Here is a 19,692-nt window from a genome sequence, read left to right as displayed (position 1 = left end):
GATGGAAGATCTTTCTGTCTCTCCTCCTCTCTGTATATCTGACTTTCCAATAAAAATAATCTTTTTTTAAAAAGTCAAAACATGGACTGATTTTTTTTCAATCATTTTTATTGATTGGCTTTATAAGCTAAAGTGCATAGTTAAAGACAGAAAAAAGGAAATGCAACGTAGGATGTTTTTCTTGCCAAGGTTAGAAAGGACCTGAGATGTCTAAGTGGTTCTAAAGAGCCCTGGGTCGTGGGAAGGCGCTGCAGGCGGTAGGCTGGGGCCAGCTTCTGGTTTGGGGCCCACAGAAGCTGCTGGCATGCTAACCCTGCCCAGGCAGAAGCTGCGGAGGTGGTGCTGGGACAAAGGGGCACATTTGGGACAGCTGCTGCTGGTACTGAATGGGTCCAGGGAGGACCAGCATGGCCATGGTGTCTCTCCTGTAGCAGGTAGAGACCTCCCTATTCTGAAGTACAAGTTACAGGAAAGGGTGCAGGGACCATGCCTTAGTTAGCCTGGGCCTGCTGCGCCAGCCCTGAGCTGTGGGCAGAGCCCGTTTCCCCACTGGGTCACAGCGAGTGGGTGACTTTTATCATGGGCTTCTGACTTCTGGAGGGAGGTGCCTGAGGAGGAGGGCGGAGGGATTCTTGTGCTCCTTGAAGAGATAAGCAGTTTGTAAACAGCTCCTCTGGGCTCTGTTTATTAGGATCAGAGTTAATCTGCAAGTTAGGCAGTAAGAATCCACCAGCTATGCTGAGCCAACACTCTTGTGCCTCAGGAACACTGTGGAAGAGACCTCTGACCATGTCAAGATCCACAGTGGCTCCTGGGCAGCCCTGGTGGAAGTCCCAGAAATGCCTCAGGGGGTCTCGCCCCTAACTTGCAAGAGAGGAAGAGGTGAGAGCTGTTATACTTGTTCAGTTCTGGAGGTAAAGTGCTTACTCTAGCGCAGGGTAAATCTAAAAAGAAATGTGGGCAAGCCCTAAAAGTGGATCCTTAAATAGGTGCTAAGACTAAAGGAGGATCATAAAAACACCCCCAGTTCCTCCACAGGGAAGCCGAGCATGGCCATGGAGCGGCCAAGCCGAAGGCAGTCGGCAGCCTCCTACATCATCCTCTGAAGCTCCTCAAAGTTCATCAGGTTGTTAGCCGTGTCAGACCAGGCAGGGTGCTGGGCTCCATCCATCTCGGAAGCAAGCCGGTTGCTGCTTTCCAGGGTGTGGTTAGCGCCGCCGATCACCTCCTTACACTCAGGACAAGTGCCCCTCTGCATGGCTCCCCCACACTCGCCAATCACATAGATGTGGCCATTGGGGCACTTGAACCAGTGGCCTCGAGGGAGACCCATGGCAGAGACAATCTGCACCCGCTCTTCCTCTGAGATGCCCAGGCCGGAGCAAGGGAGGCAGGCTTTCAGAGCTTCTAACTTCTCCTTCACAAGCCGCTCCTCCTCCACGGTGAACTTGGACGTTCGCTCCAGGATATTCCGGAGATTCTGGACCTCTTCTGCCACCTGACCCTTCACCCTCCCCTCTGCCATCTTGCAGCTGCTCAGAAGGTTTATCAGGTATGTGAGCCTGTGGATTTCACTTTGGAGGTCACTCAATTCCTGGCTGGTGAAGCTCAGGCGCTTCTTGTCAAGCCAGGCATGGACCTGGTCGAGTCGAGTTCTCACTTTGTCTTGTTCTAATGCATGTATTTTTTTCAGGGACGCCAACAGGTTGGCCAAGTGATCATAGAAGTTGATGTAATTCTCCACAAGGCCCAGGTCCTTCACTGACACGTTCTCCTGAGCCAGCTTGTCACGAAGCATCAGGGAGGCTTCAGGCAGCAGCTGGCAGAGGAGGCTCTTCGTCTCCAGCAGAGCTTTAAGTTGTTGCTGGTTGGCTGCAATTTCCTTTGCCGAGCCCTGGATCTTCCCCTTGACGGCTTCGATCTCTTCCATACGCTGTTTGATGCTGGCTCCATACCTCAGGTTTTTGCGAATGGGCACCTGGCAGACAGGGCAGACCTTCAACCTGATGGCGACTTCATCATCCTTCTGCTCATTCATATAGCGGTCCAGGGCCTGCACCTCAAAGATGTGGTTACAGTCTTCGAGTTGTACGAAGCGGGCATCAGGCTCATCCTCAAAGCCGAAGAAGATCTGGGTCACCTCATCCTGGTGGCAGACACGGCACTTCTTGGGGCACGGCTCCCCGCATAGACCAATGCAGGGGTGGCCGCAAGCCAGCAGCTTAGTACAAGGCACATAGCATGGTGGTCGGTCGCAGGGCTCAGAACAGAGTTTGGTGCACTGGTAGTGTTGGCAGCGCCAGGTACAGGGTTCCACGCAGGGGGTGCACAGCTCCCCACACTTCTTTTTGCATTGGCTGTGGACACAGCGGTTCTGGCATGGCCGCTGGCAGGGCGGGCACTCGCCAATGCATGGCTCCTGGCACTTGTGTGAGCAGATGAGCAGGCGCTTGCAGGGCTTCTGGCAGCGTTCATGGAAGCGACCTTCAAAGCAGCTGTGGCAGGAGCCGGGGCAGGGATGCCCACAGTCCAAGATGGTGCCACACTTGGTGGTGCACTTGACTGGCAGACCGTATTTGAGGTCTTCCACGTTACCACACTTAACCTGCTGGCTGTGTCCACACTTGAGTTTCACAGTGACCATTTCTGAACAAAGCTGAGCACAGTCCTCACCACATGGGTGGCTGCATCTGTGCCCACATCTCAGGAACTTGGGACAAGGCTCTTGACAGCAGAAATCTGACTCAGGCACGGAACAAGGGACCATTTGTTCATGGCCACACCGGGAGATGATTTTGGGTACCTTCACTTGACAAGGCTGACACTCCTTGAAACACACTAGGGGACACTGGTGCCCATCCTGGCAGATGACCTTCTGGCATGGCTTCATGCACTGGAACTCCTTATGTGAGGAGTCATAGGGGTGGCAGGCTCGGGTGCAGACGTGCCCACAGCCCAGCCGGAACTCACAGGGCAGGCTGCAGCCCCCTTCGGGCACTTTCTGGAAGTCTGAGGCTTTGGACACTAAGGTGTGGGTGTCAGGATGGTTCTGGCAACAGAGGCGGAGAGTGCTGCCGATCTGGTTGTTCTCCCGCAGGGTGTGGATGATCCTGCTCCACAGTGGCACCCTGGCCAGCATCTGCATGTTCCCGATGCAGTACATGCCCTTCTTGGCTCGCGACAAAGCCACGCAGATGCGGTTGGCTATCTGGAGAAAACCCACCTTGCCCTCCTGGTTGCTCCGCACTAGGGAGAGGAGGATAATGTCATTCTCTTCCCCCTGATATTTGTCCACGACATGGACCTTGACCCCGGCAAATGTCTTGCTGGGCATGAGTTTGCGCAGGCAGAAGAGCTGCCCAGTGTAGGTCGTAAGGATGGTGATCTGGGAAGGCAGGTATTCCTGGCACAGGAAGTACTTGCACAGCTCCACCACAAAATGAGCCTCATGTTGGTTCTGATGGCTTTTACCCTCCTGGATCTCCTGCTCAGGAAAGGTGTGCTCTATGAAAAAGAGGTTGGAAGAGACCCCCTGGAAAGGGAAAGAATGACATTAGGTGGCTCTTGCATAGCACTGGTCTTTCCTCGTGTCTTCACAGGCACTGGCTGATGCTGCTGCCCCAGCGAGACCCTGGAGGGCCTGCTATCTATCCCCTCCATGTCACCGTCTAATTCTGAAATTAGTTACTATGTACTTTGTTTCAGGGCCACAACAAATTATGGAATGAATCAAGAATTCATGTCTACCTGAGGCTAGTCTGATATTAATATCTACAATAACCATCCATGACTCCAACAGCTTGGGGAATGGCAGCAGTAATCTGATACAGCCAACAGAGCAGCTCATTTTCAAGGGGACTTCAAAAAGTTCATGGACAATGGAAAGTTATTTTGCTGCAAAAAGTTATTCAAATCTATATACATAAAGGATCTTAAACACACTCAAACTAGACATAATTTTGGTTTTTTTTTGGCATCAGGGATTCCATGTCCGGCTTTGTGGTTACGATGCCTGCTGGCTGGCAGTGGTGACAGCTCCAGGCCCTGAGGTCCTGCCACCCCCATAGGAGACCTGGACTGTGTTCCTGATCCCTAGGATTTGGTCCCAGCCAAATCCTACCACTGCAGCCAGCTGGGGAAGCAATGAGTCAGGGGATGAGAGCTCTGTCTGTCTGAAACCATCTTTGGGGTATGCTGTGGTGGTGGAGTATGCTAGATTGCTGTCTGTGACATGGTATTCTATGTCCACGCACCTACTGGACTCCTGGATGCTCTGCTTCTGACCAGCTTCCTGTTAATGCACCTGGGAGAGAAGAGGCCCAGGCACTTGGGGGACCTGGATGGAGCTGCTGGCTCCTGGCCCAGCCTGGCCCAGCCCTGGCTGTTGTAGGCCATTGGGGAGTAAGGTAGTGGACAGAAGATTGACCTCTGCCTCTCCCGCTCAAGTAAACAATTAAAAAATATATATCTTTCAATTCAGTTTTTTCCTATGAAGTTTCTGAAGAGCTGTGCTTCCCCCTGTTCTGACTGTATACATCATCTCCATCAATGCAGTCATGGGATGAGGTAGGACCCAATATTCTCCCTTTACAAAGACCTTAAAACTCAAAAATCCCATGGGACTCATAACTTCGAAGTGTCAGCACTGAGGTTGAAAAGCCAAGGTGTGTATTCCCAGTTTCTATGCTTATCTGCCACCCCCTCAATAACTGTGGTTTCATCCTGAGGAAAGATAGCTCCTTCCTGGTGCTGACCCCCAGCAAATACAGACCAGAGGAGAGACTCACCTTAATCTTCTCATATGTGAGAACAGACGGGTGGTTCTCCAGGTCCTGGTAGATGTGGGGGGTCAGGAGGCGGGCAATCTCAGGACGCATGCGGTGCTGAAACAACATATCTGTCATTAGGGACACAGCTAAAGGAGAAACGGAAAATTTTTATGCAGAGTAGGTTGCTGGTGGAAGGTCTAGGCAACAACTGGGAGACAGAGCAAAATCGGAACAGCTTCTTCATCCAATAAAACTCATCTCATGACCTTGAGGTGTTTTAAAAACAGAAAATATGTTTGACAGTCATTTTTAATACTTAAACCAGTTTTATTCCTACAAGTCTGTGCTTGCTGGGAGCTGGTAGGCTCCCAAGAGTCTTCTCCTGGGTATGGACCAGTAATGGAGGCCCAGCTCCTTACCTGGTAATTCAGACGGACAAAAGGAATGTTCACTTTGACCAGCCGTTCAAAAAGGGACACCTCGAGATTGAAGTTCTTGGCCAGGTCATACACGTTGGCACTGGGGCGCAGCTAAGAAGACAGGCATGGCTGAGGATTCTCCATTGAAAATGTATCTTAATCATTTATACATCTGTCTGTCCATCCACCCACCCACAAATATCTGTCCAGTACCTTCCATGTGCTAGGCACTTTTCTAAGTTCTCACAGGGTAATGGTGACAAGGGCTATAAAGACGAGAACTAGGGGTGCTGTGAAACAGAACCCCAAGTGGCAGTCTTTAAACAAGGTCTCCTGACCAGTGACACCTAGGGTGATGATAGCCTAGAAACTGCCCGTTGTTCACTTATTTAGAAAGTAGGCCAAATGGGGAAAAAAAAAAAAGGAAGTAGGCCAAATGGGGAGCAGGAAGGATGCGGTGGGACACTGTGAGCAAGATGAGAGGAAGTCAGAGAAACGGGCTGAAACTTGCTGTGATGGCCTCCCAGGCCGCTTTCAGAAGCTTGATTCTTACGGCAAGTGCAGTGGGAAACCACAGGTATTTCAGACTGGGAGAGTGATAGGATCTAATAGACCTTTAAAACCATTCACCTTTGGCTCCTTTATGGAGAACAGATTAGAGGACAGCAAAAAACAAACAAACAAACAAACCATGGAACATGGTATTGTGGGACACAAGGTGAAGGAACTGATGGCGCTACCTCTTAAATACACTCCAAATCTAACAGCACTTACTCTTAGAATGAAAATGGGAAGTGAGAGAAAGGAATCGCAAATGCTAGTGATCAGCTGAGGACTGCTGAAGCCCAGCAGCCGGGATCTTTCTGATCCTGCCCTTACAATCTGCCCATCTTACAGGCATGCTGGCTTCTTACCTGCTGGTGGTCCCCAATCAGAATGAGGTGCTGGCAGGCTTTGCTTAACGTGGCAATAGTATGGGCCTCGAGGACCTCAGCTGCCTCTTCCACGATGACGATGCGGGGCTCCACCTTCTGTAGAATCTGACGGTATTTGGCCGCACCTCAAGTCAGAAAGGGGAGAGGTTCTTCTAAGCGGTGGAGTGGACCTCTGGGCTTCCCCACCTATGCTTCCCGACTGAGCTGGAGACAATAAGGACCTCTTATTCACTCAGAGCTGTGGGACCTTCGAATGACACCGTTGGTGCTGGCTGGTCTTCACAGCATCATATACACGGTGGTTAGAACTGCAGTTTCTAACTCAGCAAGAGCATGTGTTTTTCAAGCACAGTTTCCAAAAGAGGGGTTGCATTTGCTAGCTTCTCTTGGTATTTTCCCCTAACCTACTGAAGAAGCTTTTCTTCACATACCCTAGAGAATCAGATAGGAGCCCGGCACCTGGTGGGAACTTGGTTGCAGCACCTCACCCTTGCTTACCTGTGGTTGTCATGCCAACAACCTGGGCATCTTTGAGGATGTGCAGGTCTTCCTGGAGTCTCAGCTCAGCCATTCTCTCTGCTGACGAGCGATATTGCCGCTCGTGGCTGAGGATCTTCCGGCGGGTGTCGGCCTGGTACATCTGCAGCCACAGCCTGGGGAATGCAAATGCCGAGAAAGGAAGCCACGTGCCTTGAGAAGGTGCAGGAACCCCTTACATGTACTTAGCACATGAAATACACCCCGGATCCTCAAGCAGAGAGAGAACCCCACATGTATAGACTCAAGTCCAAAAGCTCAGATGAGCAGTGTGATGAGGAGCTAAGGAAACAGGCCAGGGTAATGCACAAAAACTGCTGAGGAGAGAATGAAGGACTTCAGCAAGAATTTCTCTTCACTCATCCTTTGCCTACAACTCCTTTCCTCCCTTCCACAGAATACTGTAATACAAAGAAAATGGATGATGCCACTAGTCTGCTGTATAACCTTCTAGCATCTCTCTGCTGCTCTGCAGATAAAAATCACAGTCCTCACCTGAACAGCAGACAGTCCCGCCTGCCCCCAAGATTCACTCCCAAGTCTTTGTCTTTGGGTCACAGCACTGCTGGGGCCTTCCTCCAATTCCTCCACCTGAGCTACTCCCCTGTCCCTGTTGACCTGACAGCTGCCTATCCGCATTTCAGATCTCGCTTCCCATTTCCCCTTCCTGAGTACCTAGACCAGCCAAGATCTTCCCAACATTGTCCTTCCTGCTTTTCTGTCTTGGTCAGTGTTTATGCCCATATGTGGCATTTTACTTGGAGGGATTCTGTAACTCATTTGTCTCCCTGGACAGACTCTAGGCTCCAGGAAGCAGAGCAGGTATCTGTGCCTGAGCACACAGCAGCTCAGTGGTGTGACCATCAACAGCACTGTAGCGGAGCTCCTGGAACAAAGCTCTCTGGAGAAATGACAAGGGCTGGCTCTGGGAGGGGCACAGTTACCGGTAAAGCTGCCAGCGAGAGTTCAGGTCCAGCTGCCAGATGTCCTGGATCTCATTGGCCTCGGCCTCAGTCATGGCGTTTAGCTTGCGAAGTTCCTTCTTCACCTTGTTCTTCATTCTCCTCTTCTGGGTGCGCTGGGTCTGTGGACACCGCACAACATGCTGTCTGAGTGGTAGCAGGCCCAGTCTGAGCTCCCCAGGTGGGGCGACTGATGAGCTTCAAGTCACTGGGTGGCTAAGCAAAGGCTACAGAGCCAGTCAGCTGGGCTCAAAGCCTAGGCTCCCTCTTATTAGGATCTGGGGGCTTCTCGTGCCTCTGCACCTCCCTCAAAGAGCTGGTGACTTAAAAATGTTTTTTCTTTAATTTTATTTTTATTTGAAAGGCAGATTTACAGAGAGAAGGAAAGACAGAAACATCCTCCATCCACTGGTTCACTCCTCAAATGGCCACAATGGCTGGAACTGAGCCAATCTGAAGCCAGGAGCCAGGAGCTTATTCTGGGTTTTCCACACAGGTGCAGGGTCCCAAGGTTTTGGGCCATCCTCTACTGCTTTCCCAGGCCATAAGCAGCGAGCTGGGTGGGAAGTGAAGCAGCAGGGACATGAACTGGTACCCATATGGGATTCTGGTACTTGCAAGGTGAAAATTTAGCCATTAAGCCATTGCACCAGGCCCAAGGGCTGGTGACTTGACAGTAGTGCATAGGCATACATGGAAAACACAATGGGGCTGGTACCAGCTATCACTGGGCCTCGTTGGTCATACTGTTTCTCATTCCCAAAGTGTCTGTATTCTAATCAAAGAAGGCAGCATGTCTCTCCAGGGGATGCTGTGTGACTGCTGCCCAGCCATTGGAGCTGAGCACATGGCTTGCCTAGCGCCTGCTCAAATAAGCCTAGTGTTATCATACCCACCAGTACCTTGATCGAATAGGTGACAGGTTCTGGTTAGGAGAAAGTGCTCTCCTCTGACTCTGTCACTGAGGCTGAGGTCATAGGAGACAGACATCACACATCAAAGGCTTCCCCTGGTTTCCTGGCGGCATAAAGCAGAGCCTTCCAAGGACTGGGAGCATGACGCTGCCCACCACATTGGACTGAACTGAAGCAGGGATCCCGGCGCGTTCAAGGCGAGGACTTTAGCCGCTAGGCTATGCCACCGGGCCCTTATTTCCTATTTTTCTAGATTGGCATTTTTTGCCAGGCTTCCCTCAAAAGTGGTATGATTTTTATAAGCTTGGGAATTAGACTGATGCTAGAATTAGGGTGTAAAATGGGCACACTTCCTAATTGTGAGGGTGAAGTGAAGAAGCTGTAAGAGAAGATGCCAGAACACTCTCAGGTCTGTTTCGACAGATTCTAACCCACATCACTTGGCAATAGTTACTCAAGGCCCATTTCCCATTTTGCTGGGACTCTCAGGAACCCAGGGGAAGTGAACTTACCTCCCACTCTCCCATGGCTTGATCCTGTCGGGCACTGTGGTCTAATCCCATGGCCAAAAGCATTCTGGCCAGTTCCTGGTCAGCCCCGTTTTCTTCCTTCTTTCGCCGTCGGGGCCTTATCACCTCTTCCTCCTCAATTACGCGGTCTGCTTGAATCAGGTCAGCCTCCTCTGCAATCTCAATCAGTGAACCCTCCTCTTCTCCTTCCTCTTCCTCCTCCTCTTCCTGGGCTGGAAGAGAAAAGCAGGCAGGAGAGGCATGGAGGCTGCAGACACCAAGGTCAGGACAGGGCACCTACCAGAGCCCAAAAGCATGGTGACATTCTCAATGGGTTTAAGTGGGTCCCTCTGGGAAGGGAAACTGGGAGGAATGAGAGGGAGGGGGACAAGCTTCCTTATACACTTGTTTGTCCCATGTTTCACTTATTTCCTCATAATAGTTTTAGATAAATTACAAACAAGGTTATACAATAATGTAAATAAGCAATTTAACAGAAAGACATAAAATGAACATTCACTCAATTCATTTATTCATTCAAGGCTTTTATTTATTTGAAAGGTAATTGCAGAGATAGAGAAGGAATGACGGAGAGATCCTCCACCAGCTTGTTGACTCCCCAAATGGTCACAATGGTTGGGGCTGGACCAGGCTGAGTTTCCTCTGGGTCCCCCTTACGGGTGCAGTAACCCGCTGATGTAGGTCATCATTTGCAGCTTTCCCAGCACATTCAGTGGGAGCCGAAGTAGAACTTGAACAGGTGCTCACATGGGACAAGGCACTGCAGACAGTGGCTTTACCCACTATGCTCCAATGCTGGTCCCATTTCATCCAATTTAAGGAGAAAACTACCATACTTTTCAAGTCTCTTGTGGGTCTTTTTAACCTGAGTTTTGCATTACTCATTTTCTCATTTAAAAAGAACTTGGGGGGTCCGGCTGCGTGGCCTAGTGGCTAAAGTCTTCGCCTTGAACACACCAGGATCCCATATGGGTGCCGGTTCTAATCCCGGCAGCTCCACTTCCCATCCAGCTCCCTGCTTGCAGCCTGGGAAAGCAGTCGAGGACGGCCCAGAGTATTGGGGCCCTGCACCCATGTGGGAAACCTGGAGGAAGTTCCTGGCTCCTGGCTTTGGACCAGCACAGCACTGGCTGTTGCGGTCACTTGGGGAGTGAATCATCAGATGGAAGATCTTTCTCTCTGTCTCTCTTCCTTTCTGTATATCTGACTTTGCAATAAAAATAAATAAATCTTAAAAAAAAAAAAAGAACTTGGGGTTGGCACTTAAGCATAGTGGGTAAAGCCCATGGTCTGTGACACCGGCATCCCACACAGGCACTGATTTGAGTCCCAGCTCTCCACTTCTGTTCCAGCTCCCTGCTAATGGCCTAGGAAAAAAAGTGGAAGTTGGCTCAAGTGTTTTGGCCCCTACCACCCATGCGGGAGACCTGAATGGAAGCTCCTGGCTTCTGATTTTGTCAGCCAAGTCTAGCTCTGCTCTAACTTGCAAATAAATAAATGTATCTTTAAAAACACAAAATTTAAAACTTGATCATACATAGTTTACGTATCTGTTCCTATATAACACATAACTTGTGTGTCTGTGTGTTTTTCTGTAACCTGTCTTTTCCATTCGGCATATGTTGAGGTCCAGACATACTATGATTCATTCCTTTTCAGCTATACAGTATCATTATCTACGAAGATAACTGACTGATTCACTACACAAATACTGACGATAATTTGAGTTCTGTTGGTCTGTCATTACAAAGTAGTTGTCCAGTTTACATCACCGCGAGGGCTCTAACAGAGTTCCCTTATGACACGTGTTCATCAGTGAAGGGTTGTAGAAACTGCTTAACTTCGGCCAGCCCAGTGGGTGTATAAACGGTCTCTCTGTGGTTTTACTTCCTCTTTTAATGAGCACGTTTTCTTTTTTTTTTTTTAAGATTTATTTTTATTACAAAGTCAGATATACAGAGAGGAGGAGAGACAGAGAGGAAGATCTTCCGTCTGATGATTCACTCCCCAAGTGAGCAGCAAAGGGCTGGTGCGTGCCGATCTGATGCTGGGAACCAGGAACCTCTTCCAGGTCTCCCACGTGGGTGCAGGGCCCCAATGCATTGGGCTGTCCTCAACTGCTTTCCCAGGCCAAAGCAGGGAGCTGGATGGGAAGTGGAGCTGCCAGGATTAGAACTGGCACCCATATGGGATCCCAGTACGTGCAAGGCGAGGACTTTAGCCGCTAGGCTACCACACTGGGCCCCTTAGATGAAAGACTTAACGTACACATCACAAAATCGGAAATGCTATTGGTTAGTAGACAGAAAACGTGCTCGTGGGCCCGGCTGCGTGGCCTAGTGGCTAAAGTCCTCGCCTTGAACGCGCTGGGATCCCATATGGGCGCCGGTTCTAATCCTGGCAGCTCCACTTCCCGTCCAGCTCCCTGCTTTGGCCTGGGAAAGCAGTTGAGGATGGCCAAAGCCTTGGGACCCTGCACCCGCGTGGGAGACCCTGAAGAGGCTTCTGGCTCCTGGCTTTGGATGGCTCAGCTCCAGCCGTTGCGGCCACTTGAGGAATGAAACAATGGATGGAAAATCTTCCTCTGTCTCTCCTCTCTGTATATATCTGACTTTCCAATAAAAATAAATATATGAATCTTACAAAAAAAAGTCTTTCATCTGTCTTCTTAGTAAGCTATCTGCCTTGCTCTGATGGATTGAAAGCTGTTTATAAATTATGAACATTATGGATTGAAAGCTGTGTATCAATTCTGGACATTATTTGAAAATCCCACTGCTGTGGTCTTGGCCATGGTCTTCCTGAGCGTGTGACCATCTCTTACCTGTATTCTCAGGTCCAGCTGGAGCAGCATTTTGCGTGAAGGAACCGACACCTAGACCTAGCCACTCCAGCATCATGGAATGCCTACAGGGCTGGTAGTAGGTCCATTCGTTATCCTGAGGAAGCCAGAATTACCAGTCATGAGGATTGCCTAACAACGGGAGCCAAGGCAAGGTCTTCTCAAACACTTCAGTCATCCCCTTCTAATCCAGATGCTGTGGAGCTGCTGTTCAGCCTAACAGTTACAATATTGCTGAAGACACCTGCATCCCACATCAGAGAGCCTGGGCTTGAGCCCTGCCTCTAGTTCCCAACGTCAGCTTCCTGCCAAAGTAGACCCTAGAAGACAGCAGGTGATGCTTGAGGAGCTGGGTCTCTGCGCTCACTTTGCATTCCCAGCTACTGGTTTTGGTTCTGGCCCAGACTCAACCTTTGTGGGGATTTGGTGAGTCAATCAGTGGATGGCAGCTCTCTCTCTTAAATAAATTTAAAAAATAAATAAATAAAAAACATTGGTCCTCACTGAAATCTTAAAAATAGAAATTTAAAAAAAAAAAAGGCATTTAAAGGTTGCAAATGGGCATCTCTGGAGTGATTGGAACATGTAAGAGGATTTGCCTGGGGTTTAGAAATCACAGCTTCCAGGCTCTCTTGCCAGAATCTGGGGCTAGGGCAGCAGAAGCCTGAGGGAGCTGAGGCAGCTGCGTCCTTTCCGGGCTACGCCAATCCTCGCTCCTTCCTCCCGTCTCAGTGCTGGACGGCTTCCCTCACTCACGCACCTACTGACTCCTTGGAGGAGTCTATCTCGCCTTGTCACTGGGCTCCTGTCGCTCACAGTCTCCGTTACTTGTCACAGCAGTGTTTGCAGCAGGCTTATTATCCCTGTGTGGTCGCTGCCGATCACGAACCCCACACAGTCAGGCTACAAGCCCCAGGGTGACCACTGCCACACACTCTACATGTGCAAGACCACCTCAGTTATGATCTTCTCTTATTTCATTTAAAAAAACACATTTAGCGTACTTACTAAAGATAAAGGATTATAAATATCAGTTTGTTTATTCAAATAATAATCCTTTAAGTTGTTCTGGGGCCAGTTGGTACCTCAGTAGACTAAGCTTCCACCTGATCCCTGATCCTTCCAACCCTGGTCAGCCCTGTAATTACCATTAAAAAAAAAAGAACAAAACCAAAAGCTTCCACCTATAGTAAGCAGCCCTTATGGGCACCACCAGATCGTGTCCTGGCTGCTCCACTTCCAATCCAGTTCCCCGCTTATTGCCTGGGAAGGTACTGGATGATGATCAAAAGCCTTGGGCCCCCATGGGAGACCCAGAAGAAGCTCCTGGCTCCTGGCTTCGGAGCAGCTCAGCTTCAGCAGTTGTGGCCATTTGGGGAATGAACCAGCAGATGAAGAATCTCTCATCTGTAAATCTGCCTTTAAATTGAAATAAATCTTTTTAAAAATTAATTTGATCTGTAAGAAGTCAGCAATTTTGCAGGTAAAAATGTACAAAAAATGTAAAAATACTGACAGCTTCATATGGCTTGACTTAATGCTATCATTACTCTCATTTTGTAAGAAACAGGCACAGACAGATTAAGGAACTTGCCATGGGCAAAGCCGGGATTCAAACCCAGCAAGCTGGCTGCACAGCCTGGTTCCTGCCAAGCATTATCAGCTGCCTCTCATCCTGAAAGGCAGCATCCTACACAGTAGCTGCGGTCTGCTGCCTCCGCAGGAGGCTCCCCCAGGGGCTCTGGGCACAGGCCTACCTGTCCTGGTCCATTCATGAGGCTTTCCCAGTGGTGGGGAGAGATGTACTTCTCCAGGTGCTGCTCCCGCAACACCCCGCGCGTGGTGCACTCCAAGGTCTTCGCTCCCTTGTGCAGCTCCTGCTCTGACTCCTTCATCTGCGTCATGATCTGCCAAGAGCACAGGGGAGGAAATGAGAGGAAATGGCAGTCTTCAAGTCAGTGCTCGCCTCGAGGGAAAACAAAGCCAAGACACGAAGAGCAAGAAGGGAGAAGAAAGCCAACTACCCCAGGCACTATGGGGGTCTGAAAACAAAGAATGAGTAACCAAAATGTCTCAAAGATTCTTACCAACCAGTAAGAAGAGGAAACAAGTAGTAAGAGAGCAGCAGGCCAAGGATCCTGGGGCAGAGCCACCCAAGCCTCCTGGCAGCAGTTCTCTTCCCGCTAGTAAGAACTCAAGATATCTGGTTCAACACCTTACTGCAGAGCAGAACGACTGGCAACGGGCTGGGAACAAAAGTGGCGTGGGTAGCTGGGCAAAAGTGGCCTTGGGGTCCTGACTGGAACTGGGGGGGGACAGTGCACCGTTCATACATCTTTCATCCTCAATCACGAGGGCAATGGTCACACTGCACAAAGGGAACGCAGGTCTACCAGAGCTCTGAGAGGCCTCCACACCGGCCCTGGGCGTCCAGGCAGAGCCACCGCTGCCGTGTCCACACTCACACTCATGTAGGCCCTGCGCAGGTGCATGGGCAGGTTGCGGCGGAACTCCCGCTTGTTCCTCAGCTCCCGCAGGGTGAACTGCTTCAGGACCTCGCTGTTGCTCCTTCCACCCACGCGCACGATGCTCGTTTCCTGACATCTGTAGATGCCTGTGGAGCAGAACAGGGTGTTATTTGGGGGGGGGGTGGCACACAAATGTTTACTTCTCAAGTAAACATCCCCTTTGAACTTAGGAATGAAGTCTAAATCTTCATAAAGATGCAATAAAAATGAAATCCCTCTAGTACAGGCAAAGAAGAGCTGTGCAGGTTGAGACGAGCAGTCTGCCTTCTTAGGGGAGAACTATGGGTGTTGGGATCTTACCTCAGCTGGACCCTTGGGAAACCAACTTGCTCACAGTGAGTTTAACCCATTAATGAGCAAGCTCACAGGGAAAGTACCTCCATTGCTGTATAACCTGCTGCAAGTTACTTGAATTTTGGTTTCCTTGCAATCTGGAGACAGTAGTACCTTCATCATTGGCTACTGGTGCAGAAATGAGAGTATGTAGTTCCTGGCTGGGGGCTGGCATGAAGCAAGCTCTTGGTGAACGATCCCTGCCCTTCCCTACAGTGTCCTGATGGCTTTTAAGTCCCAGGCTTGTGCCTGGTCCTGAAGATACTGCAGTCAGACTCAGTTCCCAAGTTGTTCTCTCATCTTACACTCCAGCAGAGAAGATACTTCTAGTACTGGAAAGTGTGAGTACTCGGTACCCAATGTCATAAGTGGATAGCAGGGACCTCACTCTATCTGGGTAAGGATCTATTCCTGAAGACCCAATATTTAAACCTAGACTCTGTAAGAACAAAGATTCATCTAGGTGAAAGGGGTATGGGAAGTATGGAAAATAATATTCTTAGCAAAATGAAAGATATTCATATTTGTTAACGCTATTACTACTTTTTTGAGTGTCTGAGAGGTGCAAGAATCTGTGACTACAATAAAGAAACAGAGCCAAACCTCACAGAGGTTACAGTCTAGGGTCAGGCCAAAAGGCGACTTGACTTGGTGATGTCTGGGGGTAACGAGGAAAGTTTACCTGAAGAAGAAAGACCTAAGATCAGACCTGAAGAATGCGTCAAAGCCAGCCAGGTAGGCTGGAATCAAGATGAAAAAAGAGTTACTGGGAAGAAGCACATCTCAGGTAAGGGGACCCGGATGGGACAAAGAAGCTGGAGAAACCCAAGGAGAGTGGCAGGAGCCGAGCTTCAGAGCCAGGCTGTGGCACGTCACCTGCAGCCTCACGGGTTCTAGGACTGTGGATTTTGCTCAAAGGGCAACAGAACACGCTGTTGAAGGTGCTGACAGCTCAACCATAAATGTCTTGGTACAGAACATTACCTTCCAGAAACTGGTCCAAAGCATGATTAGTGTAACAAACAACCAAGATGGGGAACTTCTGGTGGCTGATCTGCCAAACATTCTCATTGGTTAGAAGGGCCTGGATAATTTTTAGACCCACATAGGTTTTGCCTAGAAAACAAGGAAAAAGGAGTTTAAAATTTTAGACAGTTCCTAAATGCAGTAATCACTGAAAGCAAAACTTTTTTTTCTTTCTTCTTAACTGAATTCCCCCTGCAGTGTTGACATCCCAAAAGGAAGGTTCCACACCTGGCTGCTCTGCTTTGGAATCAACCTCCTGCTAATGTTTCTGGAAAAGCAGCAGAAGATGGTCCCAGTGCTTGGGTCCCTGCATCCATGTGAGAGACCTGGAAAAAACTCCTGGTTTTGGCCTGGCCTAGGTCTAGTCATTGCAGCCATTTGGGGAGTAAATAGCAGATATGAGACATGCCTCCAATTCTGTGATTCAGAAAAACAAAAACCACTCCAGCTGCCCGGGTCCTCTTCAGCAGCCTGTTTCCATCTCCATGCGCCTTCCCCAGAGAGTCTATCTCAGCCTTTACAAGTATGAATGCCTGTTTCGAGTCCCCCCTTTTCCTCTGAGAATACAGAGTGCCTGCATACAAACAGCCTTTCCAATTGTTCTACATCTTGCTTTTTCAGAGGTAGATGCTGTGGCCATCTGGGAACGAATGAACAGACGGACAATCTCTCATCCCTGTGTCTCTTCTATGTAACTCTTTCAAAATAAATACATAAATCTTAAAACAAATCAATAAGACAGCCAATTCAAGTGGAAGATGAGCAAAGACTCGGAAGAGGCAATAGACAGGAGCAGAAGCATGAGATGTTAAACAAAGAAAAAGTACTCCATCTCATTTTGTGCGATATACAATGCCAGAGAACAATCTTCTCCTCCAACTACCAGTGTGCAAGTTCATCTAGTTGGGATATAATTTGTTCGCAGGTGAAATGACTGACTCACAAGCAAGACTAATCACTGAACCACCGTTTCCAACAATTATTCTTTCCGTGAGGAAGTAGACAGGTTATGATATTGGAAATATTATGCAATCACAAATAAAATACTTTTCATATATTCACATGAAAGAATCTCTAAGATAATATTAAATTTTTAAAAAAAGAATCTCTAAGATAATATTAAAATTTTAAATTGCTGTTCTCATTTTATCTGAAAGGTAAATACAGAGAGAGACAGAGAGGAGAAAGAATCTTCTTGAGCTCTTCCACTCACAGGCTCACTTTCCAGCTGCCAACAGCAGCGGGGGATGGGATAGGCCACTGTCAGGAGACAGGAATTCTATTTTTTTTAAAGATTTATTTATTTTTATTGGAAAGGCAGATATATACAGAGAGGAGGAGAGACAGAGAGGATGATCTTCGTCCTTCGTCCGATCATTCACTCCCCAAGTGACCACAATGTCTGGTGCTGCGCCAGTCCGAAGCCAAGAGCCCAAATCCTCCTCCAGGTCTCCATGCGGGTGCAGGGTCCCAAAGCCTTGGGCCGTCCTCGACTGCTTTCCCAGGCTGCAAGCAGGGAGCTAGATGGGAAGCGGGGCTGCTGGGATTAGGACCAGCGCCCATATGGGATCCAGGCATGTGCCACTAGGCCATGGTGCCGGGTCGGAAACAGGAATTCTAAATGGGTTTGTCACAGCAGTGGCGGAACCCTCGTCCTTGAGCCAGCAACCACTGCCTCCAGGCTCGTTATTAGGAAGCTGGATTGGAAGAGGCAGGGCTTGACCCAGGCATTGCAAGCTGGCAGCCTAACTGGTCTACCCCATCAAGATATTTCACAAGACAGCAAAACAAGTCCACAACAGTGTTCATAGTATAGTGGATTTAAAGGAAATTGAGGAAAATAAACACAAGTATTCCCAGCACATAGGGAGTCATCAGCAAGTTCACAGAAATGGCCCTTATGAAAAAGACCATGTGGATTTCAAAAGTTTGTTTTTAAATGTTTAAAATACACATATCGTTTTCATCTGAAAGGCAGAGAATAGTGGGTTCCTCCCTCTTGGGTTACCACTCCCACGGGAGGGCACGAAAACTAGGACAGGGGCTGGGGTGGCTAGACAGAAAGGCACTCTACAATATCCATGAGGGCTGGATTGTTGAACTGGTTAGATGGAACTAAGCTTTAATACCCATTGACATGTATAAGACCCGAACCGGATGTGGGACAGACTGGACTAGTCTGCTACACATACTCGCAAACGAGGGTAGGGGGCGGGCCTGGTGGGGGTTATAGTGGGTCGCTCCGACTAGGCTGCAGCTCCCACTGGTTTATGTGAGGGCCGAGTGTGTGCTGGGCAGAAACAGGCTGGACTGCAACACCCATTGGTTCCAGTGCAAGTCGGGGCTGAAAACAGAACCAACCCAGCAATTGCAACCACCAGCTGTTCGGGGCGATGGACTGTGCCGGGCCCTGAACTTGCTAGTACATACAAGAATCTGGTCCGGGAACACCTCAGACAAAGTTTCTTTTGGGATCTCCCCAATCAAAATGCCGGACTCAGAACCCTAACCATGAAAAGAAAGAAGACAGAACAAGTCAATCAACCACCTCAGCTACATGTTGGCAGCGAAATACTGGGTGAATGGAGACTCTATGATGGACTATGTCAATCAGTGGATTCTTCAACGACCTCATCGTGCTTGGAGTGGGGAGATTGGAAGTGATTTATAACTGGTGAACTATCAAAACCACTTGAGCAAGAGTCTCGGAGCATGCCCCACATCCGGGACCTGGGGTGGGTGGGAAACTGGGTGGGGCTTCTCCCTCAATATCCCCCTTTACCTCAGATACATGAAGGAAACAATATGGAAATAATAGTCTTACCCACTTTCCTATAGCCCTTGAACCTTTTTATCCTAATTGACTATGTAAAGATTGTCAAAAATATAATTTAAAAAATGGAAAAAAAAAAGGCAGAGAAAAAGAGACATATCTTATATCCACTGGCTCACTCTTTGAATGCCCACAACACAGCTGGGGCTGGACCTGGACAAAGCCAGGAACCCACAACTTCATCCAGGCTTTCCACACAGATGGCAGGGACTCAAGTGCTTGAACATCAGCTGCCTTGCAGAGTGAGCATTAGCAGCAGAGTGAGCATTAGCAGCGAGCTACAAATAGAAGTGGTGCCGAGACCCCAATTCAGACATTTGTGACGTGGGTCACAGGTTTTCTCAAGTGGCAGGTGTCAACATAACTGCTGCACCTCATGTCTGCTACTCCTAGTATTTTGCATCAAAACACACTCATCTTCCAGTTCCACTTTCCTTAAGCTTCCTGAGTAATCCACATCTCTGGAAGGACACGGGACAACAATGACACTGCTTTAGGGAAGGGAATTAACTGGGATAATGTGAGGAAGAAGAGACTTTGAAAAAATATTTGCTAAAACCTAGTATTAAAATTAGTACTAGGCCCCCAATTGTTACCTCTCAAATGAGCAAAAACTAAGACGCATTAAGGCATAGCGTGCTGAAAGGCTGTAAGGCCACGGGGAACAGACATGTCCTCCTGGCAGGGGTACAAACTGACACATACAAAGCTACAGACACAGAGGCATATGGACACTTACTATAGCACTCCATGTAACACAGTGTTACATTAACACTCGAGACTATGTAAATAAAAACAATGTCCAGTTCTGACTATGACTGTAACGGAAAGACTATGAACATGTCTTTACATTGGTACATGTCTAAACACATGTAACATGCTGGATTCAAAGACCTTTACACCAAAGCAACAGCATGATCCCATCTGTTATTAAGAAACAGGATGTGTGCAAAGGCACACATGTACGTGTGCAAACAGATGCATCACTGTTACCCACGAAGGGCCCCTCCAAAGGAACACAGCCCGCTGCTAACAGTGGCTGTCATCCTGGCAAAGGGGAAGTG

The 19,692-nt window shown here is 48.8% G+C and overlaps 1 protein-coding gene across 1 annotated transcript in view; it reads right to left on the bottom strand.

Annotated features, from left to right (window-relative positions):
• Positions 1-90: 90 nt before the first annotated feature.
• Positions 91-19,692, bottom strand: part of ZNFX1 (zinc finger NFX1-type containing 1) — a 28,279-nt gene continuing 8,677 nt past the window's right edge. The window contains exons 4-14 of the mRNA XM_058679756.1: positions 15,754-15,885; positions 14,374-14,522; positions 13,666-13,815; positions 11,891-12,005; positions 9,049-9,278; positions 7,605-7,744; positions 6,622-6,776; positions 6,103-6,248; positions 5,189-5,299; positions 4,788-4,883; positions 91-3,532 (exon numbers count right to left, since the gene is read on the bottom strand). Coding sequence (XP_058535739.1) covers positions 1,091-3,532; positions 4,788-4,883; positions 5,189-5,299; positions 6,103-6,248; positions 6,622-6,776; positions 7,605-7,744; positions 9,049-9,278; positions 11,891-12,005; positions 13,666-13,815; positions 14,374-14,522; positions 15,754-15,885 — 3,866 coding nt within the window. The 3' untranslated portion in view covers positions 91-1,090. The remainder of the gene's footprint in view (positions 3,533-4,787; positions 4,884-5,188; positions 5,300-6,102; positions 6,249-6,621; positions 6,777-7,604; positions 7,745-9,048; positions 9,279-11,890; positions 12,006-13,665; positions 13,816-14,373; positions 14,523-15,753; positions 15,886-19,692) is intronic.

This window comes from Ochotona princeps, chromosome 22 (genome assembly GCF_030435755.1).
Source record: "Ochotona princeps isolate mOchPri1 chromosome 22, mOchPri1.hap1, whole genome shotgun sequence".
Lineage (NCBI taxonomy): Eukaryota > Metazoa > Chordata > Mammalia > Lagomorpha > Ochotonidae > Ochotona > Ochotona princeps.
Note: the sequence above shows the minus strand (reverse complement) of the source record. Positions and strands in the feature narration are given on the sequence as shown.